The 23,028-nt window shown below is 33.8% G+C and overlaps 1 protein-coding gene across 6 annotated transcripts in view; it reads right to left on the bottom strand.

Annotated features, from left to right (window-relative positions):
• The window catches only part of LOC136025260 (eye-specific diacylglycerol kinase-like), a 266,512-nt gene that overhangs the window by 6,072 nt on the left and 237,412 nt on the right, over positions 1–23,028 (bottom strand). For 3 of the 6 annotated variants that reach the window (XM_065701114.1, XM_065701109.1, XM_065701110.1), the window contains 3 exons: positions 22,281–22,322; positions 19,950–20,013; positions 8,328–8,485 (listed from right to left, as the gene is read on the bottom strand). In XM_065701114.1, coding sequence (XP_065557186.1) covers positions 8,328–8,485; positions 19,950–20,013; positions 22,281–22,322 — 264 coding nt within the window. Of the gene's footprint in view, positions 1–8,327; positions 8,486–16,205; positions 16,490–19,949; positions 20,014–22,280; positions 22,323–23,028 lie in introns of those variants that run through there. The other 3 variants (XM_065701112.1, XM_065701111.1, XM_065701113.1) reach the window with 3 other exon arrangements.

Below are 23,028 nucleotides of genomic sequence, written 5' to 3'. Positions count from 1 at the left end.
ATTGATGTAATAGCTCCATCTCCTCCAATAAAAAAATGTCATCAAGAGTCATCAAATAAAGTCATCAATTTTGTCAAAATAGCATCCATGGTTATTTTACCTTGTATGTGAGAAGATAATTCCATGCTATCTATTTCAGTTATTGGTTTTCTTAGGGCAAAGGAAAACCCAATATTGGATACCAAGAAAAACCGACCCAGGAATCAGAGGCCCAATTTTAGTGAGAGCCAATGTAACGCTTCAAGGTTATGAACGGACACTGAGGGGACTTACCGTTACCCCTTCAAGATCGGTTATAAATTCCAAAAGAAGATACTCCCCTATATAATTGGTATAGTTTTCGTTGAGATCCCGCCCTCAACATAAAGTTCTTTTTTACTTTATTTTTAATGATCGATTTTACTTCAAATTTTCTCAAACTTCCAAGTTTTGGGTATCAGATGATATTTGACAGTTTCTTGTCCATTTCTCCCACAATTTAGGCCTCTTGCCCTCCCGTAGCGGTTAAAACCTTTCCAAGATTCTGCTTTACACCCTTGTTACCACGGGCTCGAAAGTACCAGTTTGTGCCAATGCTACACATCTTCCTCTTGAAAATTGATGGTTTTCAGTTTTATTAAAACAAAATTAACTGACAGGAAATCCAAAATATTCGTCTTAATCGATGAGATACTTGATCAATTTCGAGTTAAGTGCTTAGGGGTTTATCGGGCATTCTTTAAAAACATGACAATAGCTCGAGAGATCGATATAACACAAATCTTACTAAAACAGCTCAATACAAAAAAAAAAATCTTCGAAGTAAAAAAAAAACACACAAAGCCAACATGGCCAAATAAATCCAAAAAGATCTTAAAAACAAGGGTTGCCACCGGGTGACAAAAAATCCCTAGATTTTAGTGATTTTCTGGTTGATTTAGAGGTTTTCTTCAATAATCTAGTGATTTATGTACAAGTGTAGGGATTTTTCGTTTATGCAATATACAAAAAACCACTAGAAATAGTGATAAGCCACAAGGGGTGGCCACACTGTTTACGACAGGCAGGTTTGAACCACAGTCCCTAAAGTTTTCATGTATCATTTCGTCGATTGTACTGTCATTTGCTGTTACTGGGATTGAAAATTATTCTTTTGAATCAACAATAACATCTGAAAACGATTGTGGAATTTGAATTTCGTCGCCTTCGATTTCGTCGGTTTGCATTTACATCGATTTCGTCAATTCTTCGAATTTGATTGCTCGAACTGCTTAAATGGGAACTTACTCAACCATATCCATATCTGAAACAATTAGGAAACTTCGGGAATTCAATCCTTGATAAAAAAAATTCTCGGTTTGTAGTTTTAAGGTCTACCAAACTCAAACAATAAGCTTTGTTGAAAACTCAACAAAAAATAAGCTAAAAACACAAAATTGCTTAAGTTGTCTTTGGAAATCAACATATATTGATGTTTGAATTTTTACGGACGAAAAGAGTTGTAAAACTCAACCAACCAGTTTTGCTTATTCATTTCCGCACTTCAACATGGCAACAGTGACGAAAATATGGTTCTGCCTAAAAACATCCAATTCAAAATAAAGAAAAACTTTAGAAAATTGCGGTCTTCGCAGATGAATACACCTAAGATGGGTCCAGGTGGCGAAAAATGTTTTCATTTGGCGCCCTTGTTCTTTCAGGTCTATTGAAAACTTCGTTGTGCTTACCAACATAATATAACCAAACTAATTCTGACATTCACTATACCAACTGTTTCCCACTGAGACGCTAGATGGCAGTGGAATTCATCATATAGCATTTTCAAGAGCTGCTCCGTGTCTTGTTTTTCGTCAAAGATTATAACTATAAAATGCAACAAAACAATTTATTGGCAGTATGGTATAGGATTTCTACTTTAAAATTGTTCCAACAGTAAACAGGAAACAAATGGGGCAAGAGAACTCAATGAGTTATAATGTTTGCCATATTTTTATTGTCGTTATTTCATTTACTCTTCAGTTTTTGCTGTGCGAAAAGCATTGGTTAGTTTTGAAATCAGTTCAAGAGTATTGCTTGAAATCAAGGACTGCAATTTTTGGTTTGAAATCAGAAAGTTGTTCGGTGAATTAATAAGTATTAATTCGATGTTCTCAAAAATAAGTATTTCCAAAGACATTCACGACATAAAAATTAATCAAATCAAAGACAAATTAAAATGCATGGTTCTGTCAACGTATTTCTATTTTATTGTAATAATAGCTTCAATTCTGTCAAACAGAAAACGAAAAACAGGGGCTAGAAAACAACCGACCTTGACGTACTGTTATATTTACTTTATTTTTATTTATTTCTTCTCTCATTTATTTCTATTTTCTTTTAACTGTAAAACGATTTGTCTTTCTTACACGCTGTTTAGTTTTACTTTCAAATGAAGGAGAATTTTTACTTTCAATTTTTCAAAAAAAATTAATTTTTACTTTCAAATGAAGAATCTACAAACATTATTTTATTGCGATTAATAGTAAACATTCCACCATTATAAAGGCTTTGGCTAGAAAAGTTAGATGCAGTTATTGATTCTCATTTGCATGTGGCATAAATATTTTGGCAAAGATTCCAAATTTTCAAAATTCAGTATTATCTAGAATGGAAAATATTATTCTGGATTAAAATATATCGTCGTTAACCTGATACAATACAATACAATGGAAAATATTATTCTGGATTAAAATATATCTTCAATAAACTTTTCACAGAGATGTCAAAAATGTTTACCATCTTTCTGAAGCTAGATACTTTTTTTCTATTCCCTTTGTCTTCTTGAATGGAACCGAGTTATCAAAAATTTCAGTGATAATACAATTCTATCATCAAATTAAAATAAAGTATCTCATAACTAATTTAATTATCTCATTTCTATGGTTTTAGTTACATTTAGGTTTCCTGTCTAACTAAATAATAGATTTTGTTTCAATTTTTTTGTCTACCGCTTTGTTCTGATTTTTTGGCAGAAAACAGAAAAAAACAACCCAGAAAACAGCTACCCTTCATCAGTACCTTTTCCTTTTGTTTTGTTGTTTTATTGCCGTTTTCGCTATTTCTGTTTTTCTTCAACACGTGTTTCTTCATGTTCCTTGAGAACAGAAACTGTTTCCCTATTTATGACATTTATATCAACTTTAGCTAGGATTGAAGTCAGCTTCAAAAGGAGAAATTTTTTTAGAAAAAAGTCAGTTTTAATAGAATATATACTTTATACTTATTCCCAAGACTACTTGAAAGGCAAGTTTAAGCGATTTTTCCTTTCCCTGTCATAAGAATACCAGTTTCTGTTTCTGTTTTTTTTTTTCTACCAGTGTTTTCTGTTCTGTTTTTTGGGTGAAAACGGAAAAAAAAATAGAACACAAGAATCCTCTTTTCTTCAGTACCATTTCTGTTTCGGTTCCAAATCTTTTATTACCGTTTTTACCGTTTCCACTATTTTTTAAACCCATTTTCTTCACATTTCTCGAGAACAGAAAAAGCTCACTCGAGTTTACCGTAAATTTATATTAACTTTAGCTAGGATTGAAGTCAGCTTCAAAAACAGAATTTTTTCTAGAAAAAAGGCAATTTTAATAGAACATATACTTTATACTTATTCCCACGACTTCTTGACAGGGAAGTTTAAGCGATTTTTACTTGTCCTGTCGTAAGAATACCAGTTTCTGTTTCTGTTTTTTTTCTACCAGTGTTTTCTGTTCTGTTCTTTGAGTGAAAACGGAAAAAAAAACACAAGAATCCTCTTTTCTTCAGTAACATTTCTGTTTCGGTTCCGTTTCTTTTTATTACCGTTTTTACCGTTTCCACTGTTTTTCAACCCATTTTCTTTATATTTTTCGAGACAGAAAAAGTTCACTCGAGTTTACCTGAAATTTATATCAACTTTAGCTAAGATTGAAATTTTTTTTTAAAATTTTTGGCTTTAAAAAACAGTCACTTTATGCTCATATAAAAAATTACCTTTCTTTTAGTGATTTTAGTGACATTTAGGCTTCCAGTCATAGAAGCGCACAGAAATCAAACGACATTTTTTTTTAACAGAAAACGACAGTCTTCTACTTAGAAATAATCTAAAACACGACAAGTATTTCTAATACGGGACAAACGCCATAACGTAAGGTGGATACGTTTTTATTAAGGAGAGATTTTAGGTTATTACAGTAATATGATAGGCTAACAAGTTTCTTCAAGTTGGAAAACTGGTTTTTCATAGATGAGGATATAGACACCAATATGCTTGTATAAGAAACAGGGTTGCCACCAACCTCGATGTACTTGCATTAGAAACAGGATTGCCCATGACTTTTTTTTTATCATCAAATCAAATTATCAGTGATTTATCATCCTTCTCGAAACGCTTTTTTAGTCTTTGTTTCCATCAAAGGGTTTTACGGTCAAATGAGGTTCGTGGAAGCTTCCAATGAGGCCAAACAAGCAATTTGAAACCATTAAAAATGTTTTTATAAGTAAGAATCAATTTCTAAAAAACTGTTTTATACTTAGCCATTGAAAAAACACAGAAGATTAAAATTGAGAGGAAAGGTGGAGACGAACAATTTAAAGATTTTTTTTAGTAAGAGCAAGGGAAAGATAAATTCTTGGAAAGGGACTGGAGAGGCAGATGTTCCCTAACTTAGGATAGTAGTATCAAAATACAAAGTAAAGTGAGTACATATGACGGCACAAGACCCTTAAGGCCAAATCGGCAGTGCTGATCTCCCTTTAGTGGCCCTTCAGCAAAGAAATCTCTGAACCAGACCCAAAAACCTCCCAAAAGACGTATCTTGCATGATTTTTTGTATTATTTATTACCCTCCACGTAGTGGATTTAAGAAGGAGCTGACGGCATATCTGCAACTTTATACTGACAGAATTCGCCACAAGTACCCCTATGCTGCAATTACATTATGTGGTGATTTTAATGAGCTAGACCAAAAGTGGCTTAGCGCTGCTCTTAGTCTTGACCAGGTAGTCAAGTCACCTACACGCAGTGATAAAACCCTAGACTTGATTTTTACCAACATTGAAGATTACTACTGTGCCCCGAAAATAACCCCTCCATTAGGGGCAAGTGACCATCTATGCATCTTTCGGACCCCTTTATCATCCTTTCCCCCTAAACCATTGATCAGTTATTCATATAGACCTATTACTGACGAGAAGATTGCCCATTTCAAAGTAAAACTTAGCTCCAAATCCTGGGCCAATATCCTATGTCTTACCAATAGTGATGAAATGGCTTCTAAGTTTTCAGCTGAACTTTTCCAGTTATACTGTGACACCTTTCCAGTGAAAAAAGTCAATTACAAATCCAATTGTAAACCATGGATAAATAAAAAAATTTTGTGCCTAATAAATGAACGTGATAGACTCTTTAAGGAAGGATTTTTCCAGGAATCTCGAAAACATCGAAACATTGTTAGTAGTGAAATTCGTAAAGCAAGAAAAGAGCATGGTGCTCACGTGCTCGATAAGTTACTGTATTTTAACCCTAAGAATTTCCACAAATGTATCCAAGATCTCATGGGAAAGGTCTCTTCTAAGTTTCTCTTACTGGATAGTAATGGCAACCCAGTGAGTGCAGACATCATAAACGATTATTTTACTTCAACTTGTAAAACCAACCCGCCACTTCAAAATATGCCGGCCAACAGTGCAGTGAGTGACATTCCTGTGAATGAAATACATCAGACCCAGCTTAAACTTGAAAATCTTGATACAAATAAGTCAGTTTACCCAGGTGATATCCCTACCAAATTGATTGTGAAATGTGCCCATTATTTAAGTGTACCTCTAACTGCAATTTTTAACCAATGTTTTGTAGATGGTATTTTTCCAGTGTGTTTTAAACGAGCTATTATATCACCTATACCGAAAAACAAGACCCCAAAAGTCCCCTCTGACTTAAGACCAATATCAAAAACCTCTATTTTCTCTAAAATTTTTGAAAGTTTTATGTAATTTCCACTTTGATGATATTCAAGATAAAATTAACCCAAATCAGTTTGGCTTTAGGCCGAATCATAGCACCACCCATTGTTTATGTTATATACTTGACACTGTTTTCAAACATCTTGAGTTAAGTAATTCCTAAGTTGAGGCTGTTTTTGCTGATATTAGTAGAGCCTTTGACAACTTGGATCATCAGACAGTTATTGATAATGCAAGGGCTTTAGGTGTCAGAGATTTTGTTTTACCTATAGTAGCTAGTTTTTTATCTGGTCGTGAGCAATGTGTAGTCCTCCTTAACGGAGATTCATCAGGTTTTACCTCGATTTCCTGTGGAGCACCCCAAGGGACTAAATTGGGTCCTTTAGCATTCTTAATTGTTTTTAACAATGTTTTACCAAACTTTGACAACACTTTTAAATTTGCGATGATTTGACATTACTTAACCTTTGTCAAACCTCAAACACTTTGGGCGTTAAACTAGACTCACTCATTAACAACTTAATGAATGATCTTGCCAATGTTAAACTCAATCTGAGCATACCAAAAAGCAGTTTAATGCTATTCTCCTTTTTAAAAAATATACCCCTAATCAATAATTACCTTTGCATCCCAAATTTAAACATGGTTAAGCTACTTGGTGTGCACTTGGACAATGACCTTAAATGGAAATCTCACTCTTTTCACTTATTTAAAACAGGTGGTTTTCTCCTTAGATCTTTCTCCCTTCTTAAACGGTTCTCCATATCAATCCAGAACCTTAAAATAATTTATTGTTCTTATATAAGACCTTGTCTTGAATATGCTTGTCCTGTCTGGCACCCTGGACTGACCAAATCCCAATGTTCTAAAATTGAAAGCATTCAAAAAAGAGCTATAAAAATTATACTGGGGACGTCCTATACTACTTATGATGAAGGTTTGGCTAGACTTGAACTCACTACATTGGAATCACGACGTCACTTCCTTACCATGAACTTCGGGCACAAGTGCCTTAGTTCTGACTATCATCGACGTCTTCTTCCCCCCTTCAAAGAAAACCCCCCAATCCTTCCCAATACAAGACTTAATGCTCGTAGAGCTCCAAATACTGAACTTGACTTGTGTCCCCAAATGTTGACAATGAGGTAAAAACTCTTTCGTTCCCTATTTTGTTTCACATTTTAATAATTGATTTAACTTTGTAACTATGTTTATCCCTTAACATTTATTTTATCATTGTAATTATAATTGTTCTGACGTGCTTATGCTAGCTTGTGTGCTATTTTAGCCAATAAATCATATTCTATTCTATTCTAAGAAATGGTGTGGGCCAGTGCATTCTCAGGATAAAAAATATTGAACTGAATGTAAAAGCTTAAACATACTAAAAAAACATCGCTTAAATTAGACGCATTACATAATATTGTATTTGAAGAAAATATTACTTAATTTTGATGAAACATAGCAATTTACTAGATGTTTTCCAGAGAAATTGCCTACGGTTTGTTCTGGGTACCCGGCTGACTGACCGTATTTCAAACAGTAGGTTGTACGAAAAGTGTGGTTCAATCCCGCTTTCTGGGGCTATAATGAAAGAAAGGTTGAGATGGCTAGGCCACGTTCTACGGATGAAGGATGACAGATTACCGAAGATTGTCCTTTTTGGCCAACCGTCTGGGGCTACACGGAAAGCAGGTCGTCCTTGTCTGGGTTGGGAGGATGTCATAAATAAGGATTTAAAGGAAATGGGAACTTCCTGGGAGGGTGTAAAGAGGGAGGCTTTAAATAGATTAGGTTGGAGGAGGAGCGTGCGTAGCTGTGTTGGCCTCAGGCGGCTTGGTGCTGCAGTGAGTTATTAGTAGTAGTAGTAGTAGTAGTATAGCATTTTCAAATGTAAATTCATTTTTAAATTTCGTTAAAGTGATTTTTGTGTTTTAAAGTGATTCAAAGTGATTAAAGATACACTTTGCAGAAAAATTGCAAAAACAACTAAATTAGGCTATAAATAAAAACATAAAAAAGGAGCCTCGTTTCGTTTTTTTTTTATCGTCAGATATCGTTAATGTTAGTGTTCAAACTGCAGCCCGAGGTGAGTTTTGCACTTTCAGCAGCCCCATCCAGATAGCCCAAAAGGGCTACATAGACAAACCAGTTTGGTTCAGAAGGAATTGTTTAGGCCGTTTTATATGAAAGTGGTAGCTCTTCCGGCCAGAGATGGCAACACAAAAAAAATTGAGAATCCTTGCTTTACACAAAGAATATAAATATTATGAAAATCCGCCGAATTCTACCTAATTTATTTTCGAGTTTTTAGTCTTGCATTTAGATGCTATACAACTTGTTCGCTTACTGGAATTATACACATGGAAATTTACCTCTCATTGTCAGTCATATCGAGTAAAGATGGAGCGCCAGTAACGAGTAAGTACTTGACAACATCTTTATGTCCATGTTTAGCGGCTAGATGAAGAGCGGTCTGACCACTTGCATCAATCGTTAACAAAGAATAGCCACACTCATAGAGCTCTCGTAACTAAAAGGATTAAAAACTTAATAAGAGATTAAATTCAGTCGCGAATTGAACACTCAAAAGCACACAATTAAGACACGCGCTTGTAAAACCTTAGGAGTTAAAATACATCTTTTATGCATCACTACTCTTATGCTAGTTATAAAACAGGCTAGCATATAGTTTAAACATCCAGCTGTACAACAGGCTAACATTACTCATAATCATCAAACATTCATAAATTTACATAAAACACTCTCCACTCTTGCACTCATGTACAGGAATACATACAATTTACATTCATACAATTTACATACAACAATCTCCACGCTTGCACTCATGTACAGGAACATACAAAACTTAAACTCATAAAATTTACTTACAACACTCTTCGCTCTTGCACTTATCATGCTCATGTACAGGAATGCATACAATTTACATACAACACTCTCCACTCTTGCAATCATGTACAGGAATACTTACAATTTACATACAACACTCTCCACTCTTGCACTCATGTACAGGAATACATACAATTTACATTCATACAATTTACATACAACAATCTCCACGCTTGCACTCATGTACAGGAACATACAAAACTTAAACTCATAAAATTTACTTACAACACTCTTCGCTCTTGCACTTATCATGCTCATGTACAGGAATGCATACAATTTACATTCATACAACTTACATACAATAGCCTATACCCCTGCACTCATGTACAGGAATACATAGAGTTTTCTTACATGTTACATCCATACAAATTACATGCAACACTCTACACTCTTACACTCATGTACAGGAATACATACAATTTACATTCATATAATTTATATACAACACTTTACACCCTTGCACTTACGGACAGGAAAGCACAGGGCAGCTGGCCCCCAACCTCAAATTGCACTTCCTTGCTGAAGAGCCATAAAATAAAGATCACCACCACTGGTCTGGACTGTGAAGTTTAGTCCAGTTTCTTTACCTTTTTAAATTACTCACACATGCTCATGTCACCCGTTGATCAACCGTTGGAATTTATAGATGACAATGGTCTTCTACAATCAAAGTTTCCATTTTGTACAATTTTGCAATAGATCAAATACAAATTAATTCTAAGCTAACACTTTGCAAAACAGAGACACGGCAAGTATCAACCATAGTCATCGGTGCCATTTACGTATTTCAGTCAAAGAGCTTGAGGGAATCGAAGGTCTGCAATAGCTCAACTCTGTCAGAAATGAAAAGTTGTTGCAGCTCATTAAGCAGCGTAGGTTTTGGACCCAAGCAGCCGAATGCACCTTACAATGGTTTAGACACCTGGTGCGAATGCCTACACATCTACCCGCGAAGAAGAACTACGACTTCGACGCAACAAAAGGCAAGTGGGAGCAACCCAACTTTCGACCGAAGTAACAATGGCCAACAGGCTGTCGGAATACCTGAAGATGGCAAACATCAAACTGAGTGAAACACAATCGCTCGTCATGAGCCAAAGTGGACGGAAGACACAGACGACATTCTCAAGGAGAGGAGCACCCGGCTGGAGATATAGGCCAAGTAAGTAGGTTATTTTGATAGTACGCAGTCTCGTTGTCTAGAGAACCAATTCATTCTGTTCTTTGGAACTTCTAACTAACCGGTTTGTTAATTTGGATTTGAGGAATAGTTCTTGTTCCATCGTTTTTGTTGCTTAAAAGTATTTTTCTTCGCTTGATTATTTTTTTTTCTTTCTTTGGCTGAAACAGAGGTTTAGATCTGAATTTAAAGTTTTTAATGTAGCCAGTGATATATTGTTCTTCTTAGACACAGTTTTCTTCTGTTGCTTTCTAACACATTTTCTAGCATTTTAAACTCAATTTTTAGTTTCAAAAATTCCAGATGGTCCCAATCAAGCGAAGGTCTTTCAACGGCTAAAAATAAATATAGAAAAGAACATCAATGGAGTCCCAACTTTATTACTTCTAAACATTAAAATATTTAGCGATTTTATTTCTCTAAGATAGGTAAACCTATCTCACCTTAAAAAAAAAAAACTCTAAAAAAAAAACTGCGTAGAATAGGCGAATAAAACTGGAGTATATGACAAATTAGGAAGAAAACCACAAGACACTCGAGATATATTTTGAGGGAGTGTGGGCCCAAATCGCCCTCGCACCTACACACACCCTTTTGCCGTCTATAGCACAACTTTAGGTTATTACTGTGAACCTGGTTACCGAAGGAATCCTTAGCAAATGTTGGATAAGGAAGTGTATTGGTGGATGCACACACTTTTGTGCAGCCGTGTTTTGCGCAGCCATTTTTTGTGCAACAACGCCAAAAATATCCATTCTCAGATACATTTATTTAAAAGAGGAAAAAAAAACGACTGAACTCTTGCCGATTATTAAAAAAAAAAAAAAAAAAAAAAATGGAATTCTAGACCTTTGTTGAAAAAAAAAAAATAATCAAAATCCGAAACAAAATGAATCAATATTAAATTTTTCAGTCCTCTTCATTGAAAACCTATTCTATCTCTCTCCAAAAGTTTTCTTTTGAAAAACGAGATGAAATATTGAGATTCTGGAAACTACTAAAAGTAAGGTCAAGTGACCTTCGAAAAAAGAGGTCTATCGACAAGAAAACCTCTTCATTACTATAGATTCACCGCAAATTAAAAACTCTCGGTTAGCTGTGTTATTAAATTTTTTAATTTCATGTAATTCTAATTCAAAATAATTTTCAACAATGAAAATTGCTGCTTTCTAATGAGGTAAAGATTATATAACTTAAGTGTAGGCCTACTCTTGCGTATTTGTCATTGATTTCCATTGAACGTTAAATTGGATGACGATGGAAGTAGTCGAAAGGGGAACGACTGGGAGCCTAGAACCAGGACCGGATAAAGTCCGATTGAAACAACTAGACCCAATCTGGCTCAGCATTTCAAGGGCCCCGCGCTGCTATCAAAATGATTTTTTTTTCAAAATTGTAAAATATTCTTAATAATTCTAGTAAGCGTAACTTCAGGAGAGAGATCATTTTCCAGGCTAAAACCAATAAAAAACTCTTTGATATCAACAATGAATCAGGAGGGATTAACTCGCTTAACGATTATATCGATTGAAAGTGGAAACGCAAGGAAAATAGATTTTCAAACAGTTTAAGAAGAATTTACAGAACAAAACTTAGAAATATGTAAATTCATGTGTTCATATTTGATGATGTAGATTTCAAAAGGCATTTTTAGCGGTTTCATAATATCTAGAAGAGAAAAACATAATTAACGTAAGCTTAAAATGAGGACAAAAAAGGACAAAAGAAGACAAAAACGAAAGCTCAAAATGAGCAAACTGGACCATTAAATGAGATATGATCAAGAGAACGACCCGAGAAATGTAAATAAATGGATGAAAATGGACAACCTGTGAAAGTGACAAGACCAATCTGAGCAGCTAAGGCAAAGGACATTGAAAAAATGTCTGAAACAATGATAAGCAAAATAAAGAACAGAGAAATTTGTAGGTAGAATACTTGTAAAACTGACAATTAGAGCGAGTCAAAAATGAAATTGAAGAAAAGAGAAATATACGATTAAAAGATAAGTGGCAGCGAGAATTACAATTACTGAAAAAAGGGAAGAACAAAAAGAATATGTAATACTATGTAAAGCTTCGATAATATAATAGAGGATCCTCATTATACCATGTGGTATTGATAATATAGTACGAGATATTTAATAGTATCAACAAGACTTCGAATAAGAATTTGATAGTATCAACAAGAGTTGGGTATAATTGGCAAGATTATGGTAATCTTGATCATGACAGACACGATTTGATCGCACTATGACACGATTTGATCGCACTATATTCCATATTCTTTTTGAATTACTTAGCAGTTGGAACTTTTCAAGAATTTATCCAGATTGAGCGTGTTTCCTCAGCATAAGTATCATAGCAATTAATTAGGGTCAAAACCAATGGGTTCTATTTCTTGTTTGACACCAAATAATCGAGTATATATGCGAACGGGGCTTATTCTCACATGCATCATACCCCAATAATGAAGTGTGATTTCACCCTTTACAAAGGGTTATGCTTTACAGTTTGCTTTGAAACGTCTGAAAACGGTAAAGTATCTTCTTGTTTGCTGATGATGGAAACTAAGAAAAAACAATAAAGGAAGAACACATAATTGTAAGAGTTCTAATAGCTATACTGACAACTATATCAGTATAGCACTATATTAGATTTTGGTAATAGCAGACAAGTTTTGATTATAGCTGAAAACATTTTGTAAATAAGGTAATTATTAATCATTAATAATTATTTTCAGATTTAAATGAAAATAAACGAAATAATCGAGTAAGTTGTTTGCACACGGGGCAACACTGAAATGCAAATACTGAAAATTTTCTTTAGTATCAACATGTACACAAAGTTTTTGTTTAGGCTAAAGTGGTATTTGCTTCTACCACCTGATTTTCTATAGACAAATTTCTATAGCAGCTAATTTTGTATAGAATAAAACACACTGAACTTGAAAATCTCCAAAGAGAGAAGGTTTATCCCTACCCCATTTAGTTTAAATAAGCCCTTCTGATGGATGTTGGGTAACGAGGATTCAGCCTTTCCCTTGCATGGTTAGGACCTGACCATGGATAGCATAAATAGAGTTCTACTCAGAGATCGGCAACTTTTCAGTTCAAAGAGCCAAATAGTCTCTTCACGACCGTAAAAAAAAATCCAATGAAGAGCCGGAGTTATATATTATTATCCATAAAATGGATATAATATCCATAAAATTATTATTATTATTATTATTATATATATATATATATATATATACATATATATATATATATATATATATATATATATATATATACGTATATATATATATATATATATATATATATATATATATATATATATATATATATATATATATATATATATATATATTATCATATTTAGTTTACCTATTGTTGCTAAAAAGAGGGATATATTAACAGGATAAGCTTTTTTTGGTGTTACTTGGTTGTTTTACATTTGCTTTTTTTTTCATAGGCATGTATTTTGGGGGTGATACCTGACACGGGGATGCCATGGATATTCTGTGGTAGCCACAACACTTGGCTGGGTAGAGAATTTAAAGTGGCGAAACCCTATAGGCAAGTGCATTCTCCTGATGAGCCCTTGTGTTGGGTTGTTGCCTCTGAATCATCTGTCTTTATTATTTTTTCTATTGTTTGGTAAATGACGACTTATACTTGTTGACGACATGACTGCCTGTCCATGGATTATTCTTTATGGTTGATTGTGTATGGCTATGCTGTTTGACCTATGTGATTGTATGGATGAGTAGGGTTAAGGCCTCAACCAAGTACTGATCTATAGTAATCACTAATTTAGGAAAACAGTCTTCCTTTTCTCCTTCTGTCTCTTTTTTTTATGTGTTTGTGCTGTTGCATTGGTGATTTCTCTTTTCATGATATATATATATATATATATATATATATATATATATATATGTATATATATATATATCTATATATATCTATATATATATATATATATATATATATATATATATATATATATATATATATATATATATATATATATATATATATATATATATTATCCATAAAAATTATAAATATTATCCATAAAATCGTATTACTAACTTTGTAACCAAATAAATATCTAATCAAATTTAAAATGAACTATTAAACATCTAATTAAATATATAATTTATCATAAAATTTTTTTTCAACCCTAATCAGAATAAGAATTGATGAAAAAAATTATGAAGATCATTAAAATCTGCTTGAACAGCTTTGTAAGGCTTCAAAGCAAACTGTAAAGCATAACCCGTCGTAAAGGGTGAAATCACACCCCATTCTTGGGGTGTGATGCATTTGAGAATAAGGCAGCAAGCAATACTGCTCAAGGATCATATACAAAATTTCCTAGGATATAAACCAGCAACAAACATCTTTAAAATGCGTTGGGGTGAACATTTAGACATGAATTTGTACAGTACTTCCAACTTCGAATTATTCATATTGACGGTTTCGTGAGAGAAGTTTGAATATGTTTCTTCTTTCTTGCATTTTGTGGCTCATTTCGATCAGAGAACAAGCATAATCAGCATGAGAATAAGTTTCTCAAGTCACAATTTGAAGACGAAAGAGCCACAAACGACTCTAAATCCACAGGGTGTTGGCCGCTGACTGTATTGGTTGGTCAGGTCTCGTAGGTTAATTGCCACCAGCCCATATAGTATTTAGGCTGAAGGCAAGGTCTTGAATTTGAATTGAATACTAATTGAAAATTTTCAACAATTTATTCGAATGAGCTTGATTCCTCATTACAATACCAATTCATCAGTAACATTAAATACCTATTTCCCCAGCGGAGATCGGATTAAGTGCAGAACTTAGTAAGGCAAATATAGGAGCATAGTTCTTAATTACGGTGAAGTATTATTGGTTCATTTACAAATGAAAAAAAAAATATGGGGAACGTCCTCCTCCTCCCCCTCCTGACGAAAGTAAAACAGTTTAAAATAGGGATGAAACCTTTTTATTAACAATGAATAGATATAAAATTATTTAACTGGATATTTCGAACACATATACAGTGTTTATCATCAGCAGTAAAACTAAAACACATGTCTATTCACTGTCAATAAAAAGGTTTCATCCCTGTTTTGAACTGTTTTACCTTCGTCATGGAAAGGCAGTGTGGTCTTCGAAGTTATCTACTCCCCTTCCCTGAAGGTTGAGTTTGTTGCAGGTGTCAGAAAGCCGTAACTAGGAAATTGTCAGTTGCTTTTGACTAAGTTTACTTGGTATCCGGAAACTAATTTTAGTAAATATTTCTATGACTAGGGATTTGACACCCCCTCCCCCCATATAAAAGTAAGGCTATTTCCATAATACTTAAGCAAACCACGCTTACTCTTACTCTCCACAAGTTTGGTTAAGACATGAGAGAAGTACTGATGAAAGCTTAAAAAATAGAACTTATTCACTATCAAGTTTGTAGATGTGCCAGTGTCATATAATCTAGGCCTCTCTCTTGACCTATGGAACAAGGATCAGATACAGACGCGATAAAGGTACAAAGCGACACAAGTTGTTATTTCCTGTCAAATTTGAATAAGATAAGACAGCCACTTCTAGTAGTATCGTGGCCACAGAAAGTAAGAGATCCCAAATCCTTCCCACCACGCAACAATGGTTATAGCGGATGCAAACGCCAAAAAGACAAAGCCAAAACACTTTCTCTTACTTCATAATAAACTGGATTGATATTCATCATTGTTTTCCGGTATGTTTAATGATGAAAAGAATTTAGGGATACCCTCTCGCAAAAACGGTGATTTGGATCCTCATCCCCAAAAAGAATAGCTAAGACACAGATTGTAATTTCTTGCCATTTTTAACTGAGATGTGATACCCCTTCCTGATGACAAAAGTTTAGGAACCCCTTCAAGGGTAACTAGAAAGGTCAAATTGACACTGGACAAACAAAAGGCACAATTAGGACACTCACTGCTACTTTCTGCCAACTTTGAGGTAGATTTAAAAACCACTTCCAGTAGATATACTGATAAAAGTTTTTCTGGGAGATATAATAGGCCAGTGGTTAGGGATTTAAGTTTTGTTCAAAGGTGTTCTTAGCTAGACTTCAATTTCTAATCGTTATCACTTTGGACCAATCAGGACTGCTTGTAAAACAGGAAGTAATTTATGATAAGTAGATAATGATTATGCCCAGACGTTGATGTTCAGCTAAGCACGCATGCAATTGGACTTTATTTTCTGAGCTAAAAAATATAATATAATTTGCTTAAAACAAATACCATATATTCGTCAGATCGGAGCTAGACTTTATTCAACTGAGTTTTATGTCCAAGCTATAAAAAGCATACGAAATTTCGTAAGACTTGATCAAAATTACAAATTTTGCACAAAAGCAAAAACGTAATTTCGGAATCCTCCTTTCTATTTTACGCCCATTTTATGCCCTGGAAATAAAAAGAGATACAGATTTGCGATCTCGAGTACTCATGAAATAATTTCATGTTCTACACGAGACTGATATTAAAAGATCCCGAAAAAGTTCTTCTTCTGAGCTAAGACAGGTTCGTTTCGTTGCTTTTGTTACATTATTTAGTAGGGCAGAAAAAAGGATTTTATGTTCTTTCACTAAAAGAAAGTTAGCACTAGACATTGTAAAAACTTCAAAGGAATCTTCTCTATTTCCTTATCTCCCTATCCGAAAAAAATTCTTTAAATTTTGATCTCCTCTCGTTACTGAGCTATACACCAATGAAAACGAAAATAAAAAGTAGTTTTGCTCAACAGTACAATCAATTATAAGTCAAAAATAGAGAGTCAGATCCTGAAAGTATTAGTAACATAAATTAAAAAAATTGTCAACTAAATGTCCAATCATGATCAATTTCCAAAATATGATCAAGTCCATCTTCGGAGTTCATGTACTCTCAAAAAGGGTGCGACCTCTACAAAACCCCCAGTAGGAGAGGTTAAGCATAAGTTGAAGTTGCCATGAATTTCGATCAAAGCATCTTTCCTATTGATTCACACACACACTCCCTTCTTGGTGCGGAAAATGTTGTTTAATCAACACAATACTAATTAAGCCAATACCGTTTACGAACAGTAATGATTTCATTTTTTTCTGAAAGGAGATCAAAGGAGCTAAAGAGACTTTCAAACAAATCGTTCTACTCCGTAATTACATGAACACTAAGAAATTTTATAACTTCAAAGCTTTGCCCCTAACTCCCCAATTTGTCACTCAATATCTAATTCGCCTCTCTACAACTTTGCCTTAGATCTATATAAAGCTAAAATTGCTATCAAACACCAGTAATTTACGAGCCAGTGAGAGTCAAGATGATTATTGAAAAATAGCAGGATAAAGATTCAATATGTTCCGTTGGATACTTTGTCAATTTCATTTGTGTAAATGAAGTCCCTGTACATTCAAAGGAATTATATACTTTTAATTCAATCCACTTGCGTCCCACAAGCCAAAAATCGAGATTGATCGTTTTTCTCACAGAGACAAGTCCGATTCAAGATGATTATTGAAAAATAGCAGGATAAAGATTCAATATGTTCCGTTGGATACTTTGTCAATTTCATTTGTGTAAATGAAGTCCCTGTACATTCAAAGGAATTATATACTTTTAATTCAATCCACTTGCGTCCCACAAGCCAAAAATCGAGATTGATCGTTTTTCTCACAGAGACAAGTCCAAAGTCAGCGCATGCCCCACAAAAGAATGAATTCTCATATTTTGACTATCAGGTATACCGAATTATATATCGGTATGGCTATATCGGGTGGCTATAATCGGTATTTTGTACCGAAACAGCACTATATGTTTATTTCCTTGCATGTTTTCCTAACACCGGATATAGATTATAGCCACCCTCGGAAATAAAAAAGAAAGCAGAGCACAACTGTTGAATCAATCATACGGTACAAAGCACTAAACTATCGAGATTAACATAATTAAAGGGACTCCATTGACAAAACAGTAAAGGCTCATTTATGAAGACTGACGTGGCTTTCACACTACATACGATTATTCTATACTAAGTGGTTAAGTAAACTTAATATTAATTTTTCACGCTTAAACAAGTCCTTTCACGCGAGGTTAGCATACAATCTATAAAAACATCATACCCATAGTCTAAAATCTTCAAAATCTTCATACGTAAAATATTCAAATCTTCAAAATACGGAACGGATTATAGGGAAATTTTATTATTTCCTTTTAAATGTTTATCAATTCATCCAGAAATTCCATTTTGTAATTGTTGTATTGACAATTCTATAATTGGAACAAAATTTCGGGGAAGGAGGGGGGGAGTACAAAAGAAAACTTAAAAAATGCATCAGAAATTTGTTTGTATTCATTTTTGTTACGTGTTTACGAGTCGAACACACATTTCAGCGGGGAAGAGACTCAAACCCTCCAGCCCCCCCCCCCCCCGGATACGGCCTTGATGGTCACCTCTTTAAATAAAAAAAGGAATCAATGCACAACTGTAGTGTCAATCAGTAATGCGTCGGTCGCAATTGAAACATGCGCCATCTTTCTAATTTCACAGGACAGCAAAAACACAAAACAGGTTTCCGTAGGTACTACTACAAGATGATATACATATATGTAAGATTCTACTCCAAAAATAAATATTATGTGTTTTAATTTCAACAGAGCAAAATAGATATGGAGCTATTCTAAAATATGGGGGAGGTAAAATAATTGCATGCTAAAAGATTGCATGCCCGTGAAGCTGATTATTATGTATATTTAATTTTCGGTATATCCTATCTTTAATTTATATTTCTTCTATCTGGTTGATAAATGAAGAAATAAACAACGATGTTTATTCATAATGCATACCCTGTGCATTTCCCTTTTTATCTGGGCAATATATCACAAAATAAATAAGTATAAATATTTCTTGTTTATTACTTTTTTCTACTTGTGCATTTGCTGTGCGTTCGTTTTTTTTTGTTTTATCTAGGTAAGAAATCCAGAAACAAATAGAGAACTATTCCAATTAAAATTTATTCTATTCTGCTTGGAAAAAAGAAATGAATATTTATTCTAATATAGGACTATTAAATATTTTTGGCACTTTTTTTTAAATGAATAAGACATTATAGAGTTAAATTTTTCCATGTTTAGGAACTGTGTGCCGAATCTTCTCATTTCAGATTTTTTTTATTTTGATTCATTTTAATTTAATTTCCTTTGTTGATTTTCTTTACTTTAAGAAGAAAATTTTCTTTGTTTATTTTCATTTCCTTTTCGAATTACATACGGTTTTATTTATTTATTTAATTTTTATGCTGTTTCCCGAGCCAACGTCCATCAAGTAATATTTGACTACTAGCAAAACAAATTTTTCTTTGTCTTTTTTTTTACTTTTGTATGCCCTATATATGTTATTATTATCATTTAATTGAAAGCCCGTTGTACAAAACAAAAAACCAGGAAACCTGAAAACCGGGAAAACCGAATAACGATGAAGTGCCCGTAAAAACTTGTGTGTTTTTCCTGTGTATTCCGTATATATTTACTATTATTCTTTAATATTTACTATTATTATTTACTTGATTATTGACTGACTTGATTATGGTTTACTTTAACCATAATCAAGTTATTGATTACCATACTCAACCATAATCAATGTAGCAGATTATATTGTAGCAGATTATAATCATAATCTGCTACAAACGAAAACTGATGTAGCAGGAAAGAAAGAATAATATTTTTAACAACAATATTGTAATAAACATTTTTCTATCCTGTTGATACTCAAGAAATACAGAACGATCTAAATGCAATTGCAGGATGAAACTGACATGGCGACGAAAAACAAACACGTAGATAAGTGGCAAAATAGGAAGGGATGATAACTTTTCAATAGTTTGATTACCTTTTTGAGGTCACCAGATTTTGCGGCTCGTAAAACCCCATCTGACGGTTTCTCGAGTAAGGGGCTAAAATAAAAAAGAAACATAAAAATACAGATATAAAAAACTCTATGTTAAAGTTCTAAACAAGTTCTATACGAATCCACAACGTCAAAAAAAGTAAAGAAAATTAACTATTTATAAAAGTCGATCTTAATAGGGTGTGATGGAAAGTTAAAAGAAGAGTTTCATTAATCTTAAGCAAATAAAAACGATTACACTGTATTTTAAGGTTGGTTCACAATTCATGAATAAATAATAATGATTCAACACAGTAAAAACACTGCTCAAGTCCAACTCAGCGAACTCCAGAGACAACACGAAAACTATTCCCTGGACTGCTAAAGGCTCGCACAGCATAAATACGATACAGTTAAGAAAATTCCCACCTTCTCTATTAAAGATTTTTGGGAGACAGACTAGGACAAGCACCAACTTTATTGCTCAGTTGGAGATGTGCATTATATACCTTTTGTGTGTTATATAATTACATAAGGAAATATAAAGTCTTCTTTGGCGTAGTGTGAAAGCAGCATAGGTATTAGGAGCAAGTCTTGACTTCTCACTTTTCTTAAAACTCTCTTTTAGCATTTCAGCAGCTTATTTAATTCGATATACTTTCTTCTACATTAACTGACTATACCTCGGAAAAGTCAATTAATACTTTTACGTAGGCACCCAAAGACCAAACTTTTAATAGCATTGGAAACAAAGTTTGCTGAATAGTTTTTCCCAGGCTGTATAAACTGATTACAGTTAATTGCAATAAGTAAAATGGATTAGCAATGCGTCTTATCTACGTTTACCATTCTTTAGATATTTTCGATAGTACACTTTTCCCTATATACAGGAAAAGAGGAGAAGAGGAACAAAAAACGGTTTTCTAAAACACAACAAGAGAATACTTTAAAAAATTCCCTGCAAATTATATAAAATCTACCAGGGGTAACAAGTCCTGAAAATATCAATGGGGGGATTTATTTTTAAAATGAGAAGATCAAAAAAGGTATTTTCAATGAAAATATCAAAAAAGCACTTTCCAGAATATAGAGGAGAGCACCTACGGAAATAACTATACCACAAGCCTCCAACCCTCCTTGAAAAAAGGGCACGCACCCCTGAAATATACATACAGTAATTCATTTCAATATGTTACAATCCCTCGTAGTTCATCACTAATTTTAATGATTTATTTTCAACCTTGCGATGTTTTGCTGCCAAATCGAACTTATGAACTTCATAACCTCCAGTGTCAGTGAATTTGAATCCCACCCTCCAGATGCCAAATGAACTTTATATAGTAACGCGATTGTTCTTTAATGATTTTTTTTACACAATATCCATGGTAAGATTTATTTTTCTGAGTGGCAACCGGGCTGGCTATAATTGTGTTAGTAACAATTAGCTGAACTTATCAATATCTATATTTAATAAGAATGGAGAAACATTACAAATAACTAAGATATAAGCTGAGGACCAATAAAACAACCGCCATAGCCATGCCCATGCTTAGTTCATGAAGGACTTTATCTATCAATACTCCATCTATTTACCTGGTAACTAGCACTTTAGGCTGCTTATAATTGAAAAATGTACTCGGGAGATGTCCTCAAGTTTTAGAATACCACTAGACAGGGGGCTTTGCGGGGAAGGAGGACAATCAGGCTACTTCCAAGAGCTCTGTTCAGTCAGGATTTGTTTAAGAATAATTCTCTTTTCTTTCATCTGAATCATCTTTGAAATGTCATCTTTGTTCTCAGGGAGGAGGGCATCATTCCATATTCCCTCACTGGTCGTCCCCATGTATACGTCAAATAATGAGAAATTATATATGAATAGGTTTAGATGATTCTTGCTTGTTTTTGGGTGAATCCAGTGGGGGATGTGTATGTTTATGTAGTTTGTATGTAGTAAAATCATGTGTATGTAGTAAGAATACCAATTTTCACAGCAAAGCAGGCTGCACAATTGAAACAAATAGCTTCAAATGAAAGGTTGGTTGGTTTCAAAGAGAAGCGTACAGCGATTTGTACAGGGGTCGTATACGGGAAAAGTGGGTCTAAATTTATTGAAAGGGTTAAAGCTGGTAAATTATGTGACGTTTCTAGACATATAAAGACAAAATTACAGAAGTCCCTATTTTTGAGGGTGGCAGAAGATCCCTCCCCTGATACGTGCAGACACGTAAAAGTCGACCCAATTATCCCTGATTATTCCCAATTATCTATTATCTATTTAATTAAAGTAAAGCAGCTAAGTACTAGGGTTGGGGTTCATAAATTCACGGTTCTCACCTCCTTTGATAAAAGTTGGTTGACAAAACTTGGGCTCTGTCCCTGTTAAACAAATACAAATAAATTAGCTATAAATACATTTTTGCACTCTACATTGATTTATTGCATATTTAATAATCAGGATATAATAAGGTCCCCAGTGAATTCAAAAGAAGCTTTTTTCCAGAATCAGGTTGAAACTGAACTGTTATGCGAAGAAATAGATGACCTTACAAGGTGTAAGGGGTTAATCTAGGATGTAAAGGTTATCCCCGACCCTGCAGCCTCAACACCCCGTTCATCTAGGCTCAGATGGAAGTGTTAGGTGAGTTTTTCTTCACTGCACAGCGTACAGTTTGGCTAAAGAGGTTTGGAAAGAAAAAAAACGAGTTTTGGTGAAATCCATATTAATAATCTAGGATTTGTAACTATATATATATATAGAAATATATCTACACACACACACACACACACACACACACATATATATATATATATATATATATATATATATATATATATATATATATATATATATATATATATATATAGAAAAACATCTATACACTAATGTAAAACAAGACGTATGTAGACTTAGATTGAAAATTGAGCATGGCAGAAGACAATCTGACCAAGTCTACTTTTGAAGTTTTGAGTTTTTAATGTTAGATAACTGATTGACTTAAAAATTACTATAGTCACTTTTGATAGGTTAAAAACGGCCAGGGTGGTTTCCATTTCTCCAGTTAAGTATTTGCTTCTAATATTG

Source organism: Artemia franciscana, chromosome 3, assembly GCF_032884065.1.
Source record: "Artemia franciscana chromosome 3, ASM3288406v1, whole genome shotgun sequence".
Classification (NCBI taxonomy): Eukaryota; Metazoa; Arthropoda; class Branchiopoda; order Anostraca; family Artemiidae; genus Artemia; species Artemia franciscana.
The sequence above is the reverse complement of the archived record's forward strand: the minus strand, read 5'-3'. Positions and strand labels throughout refer to the sequence as shown.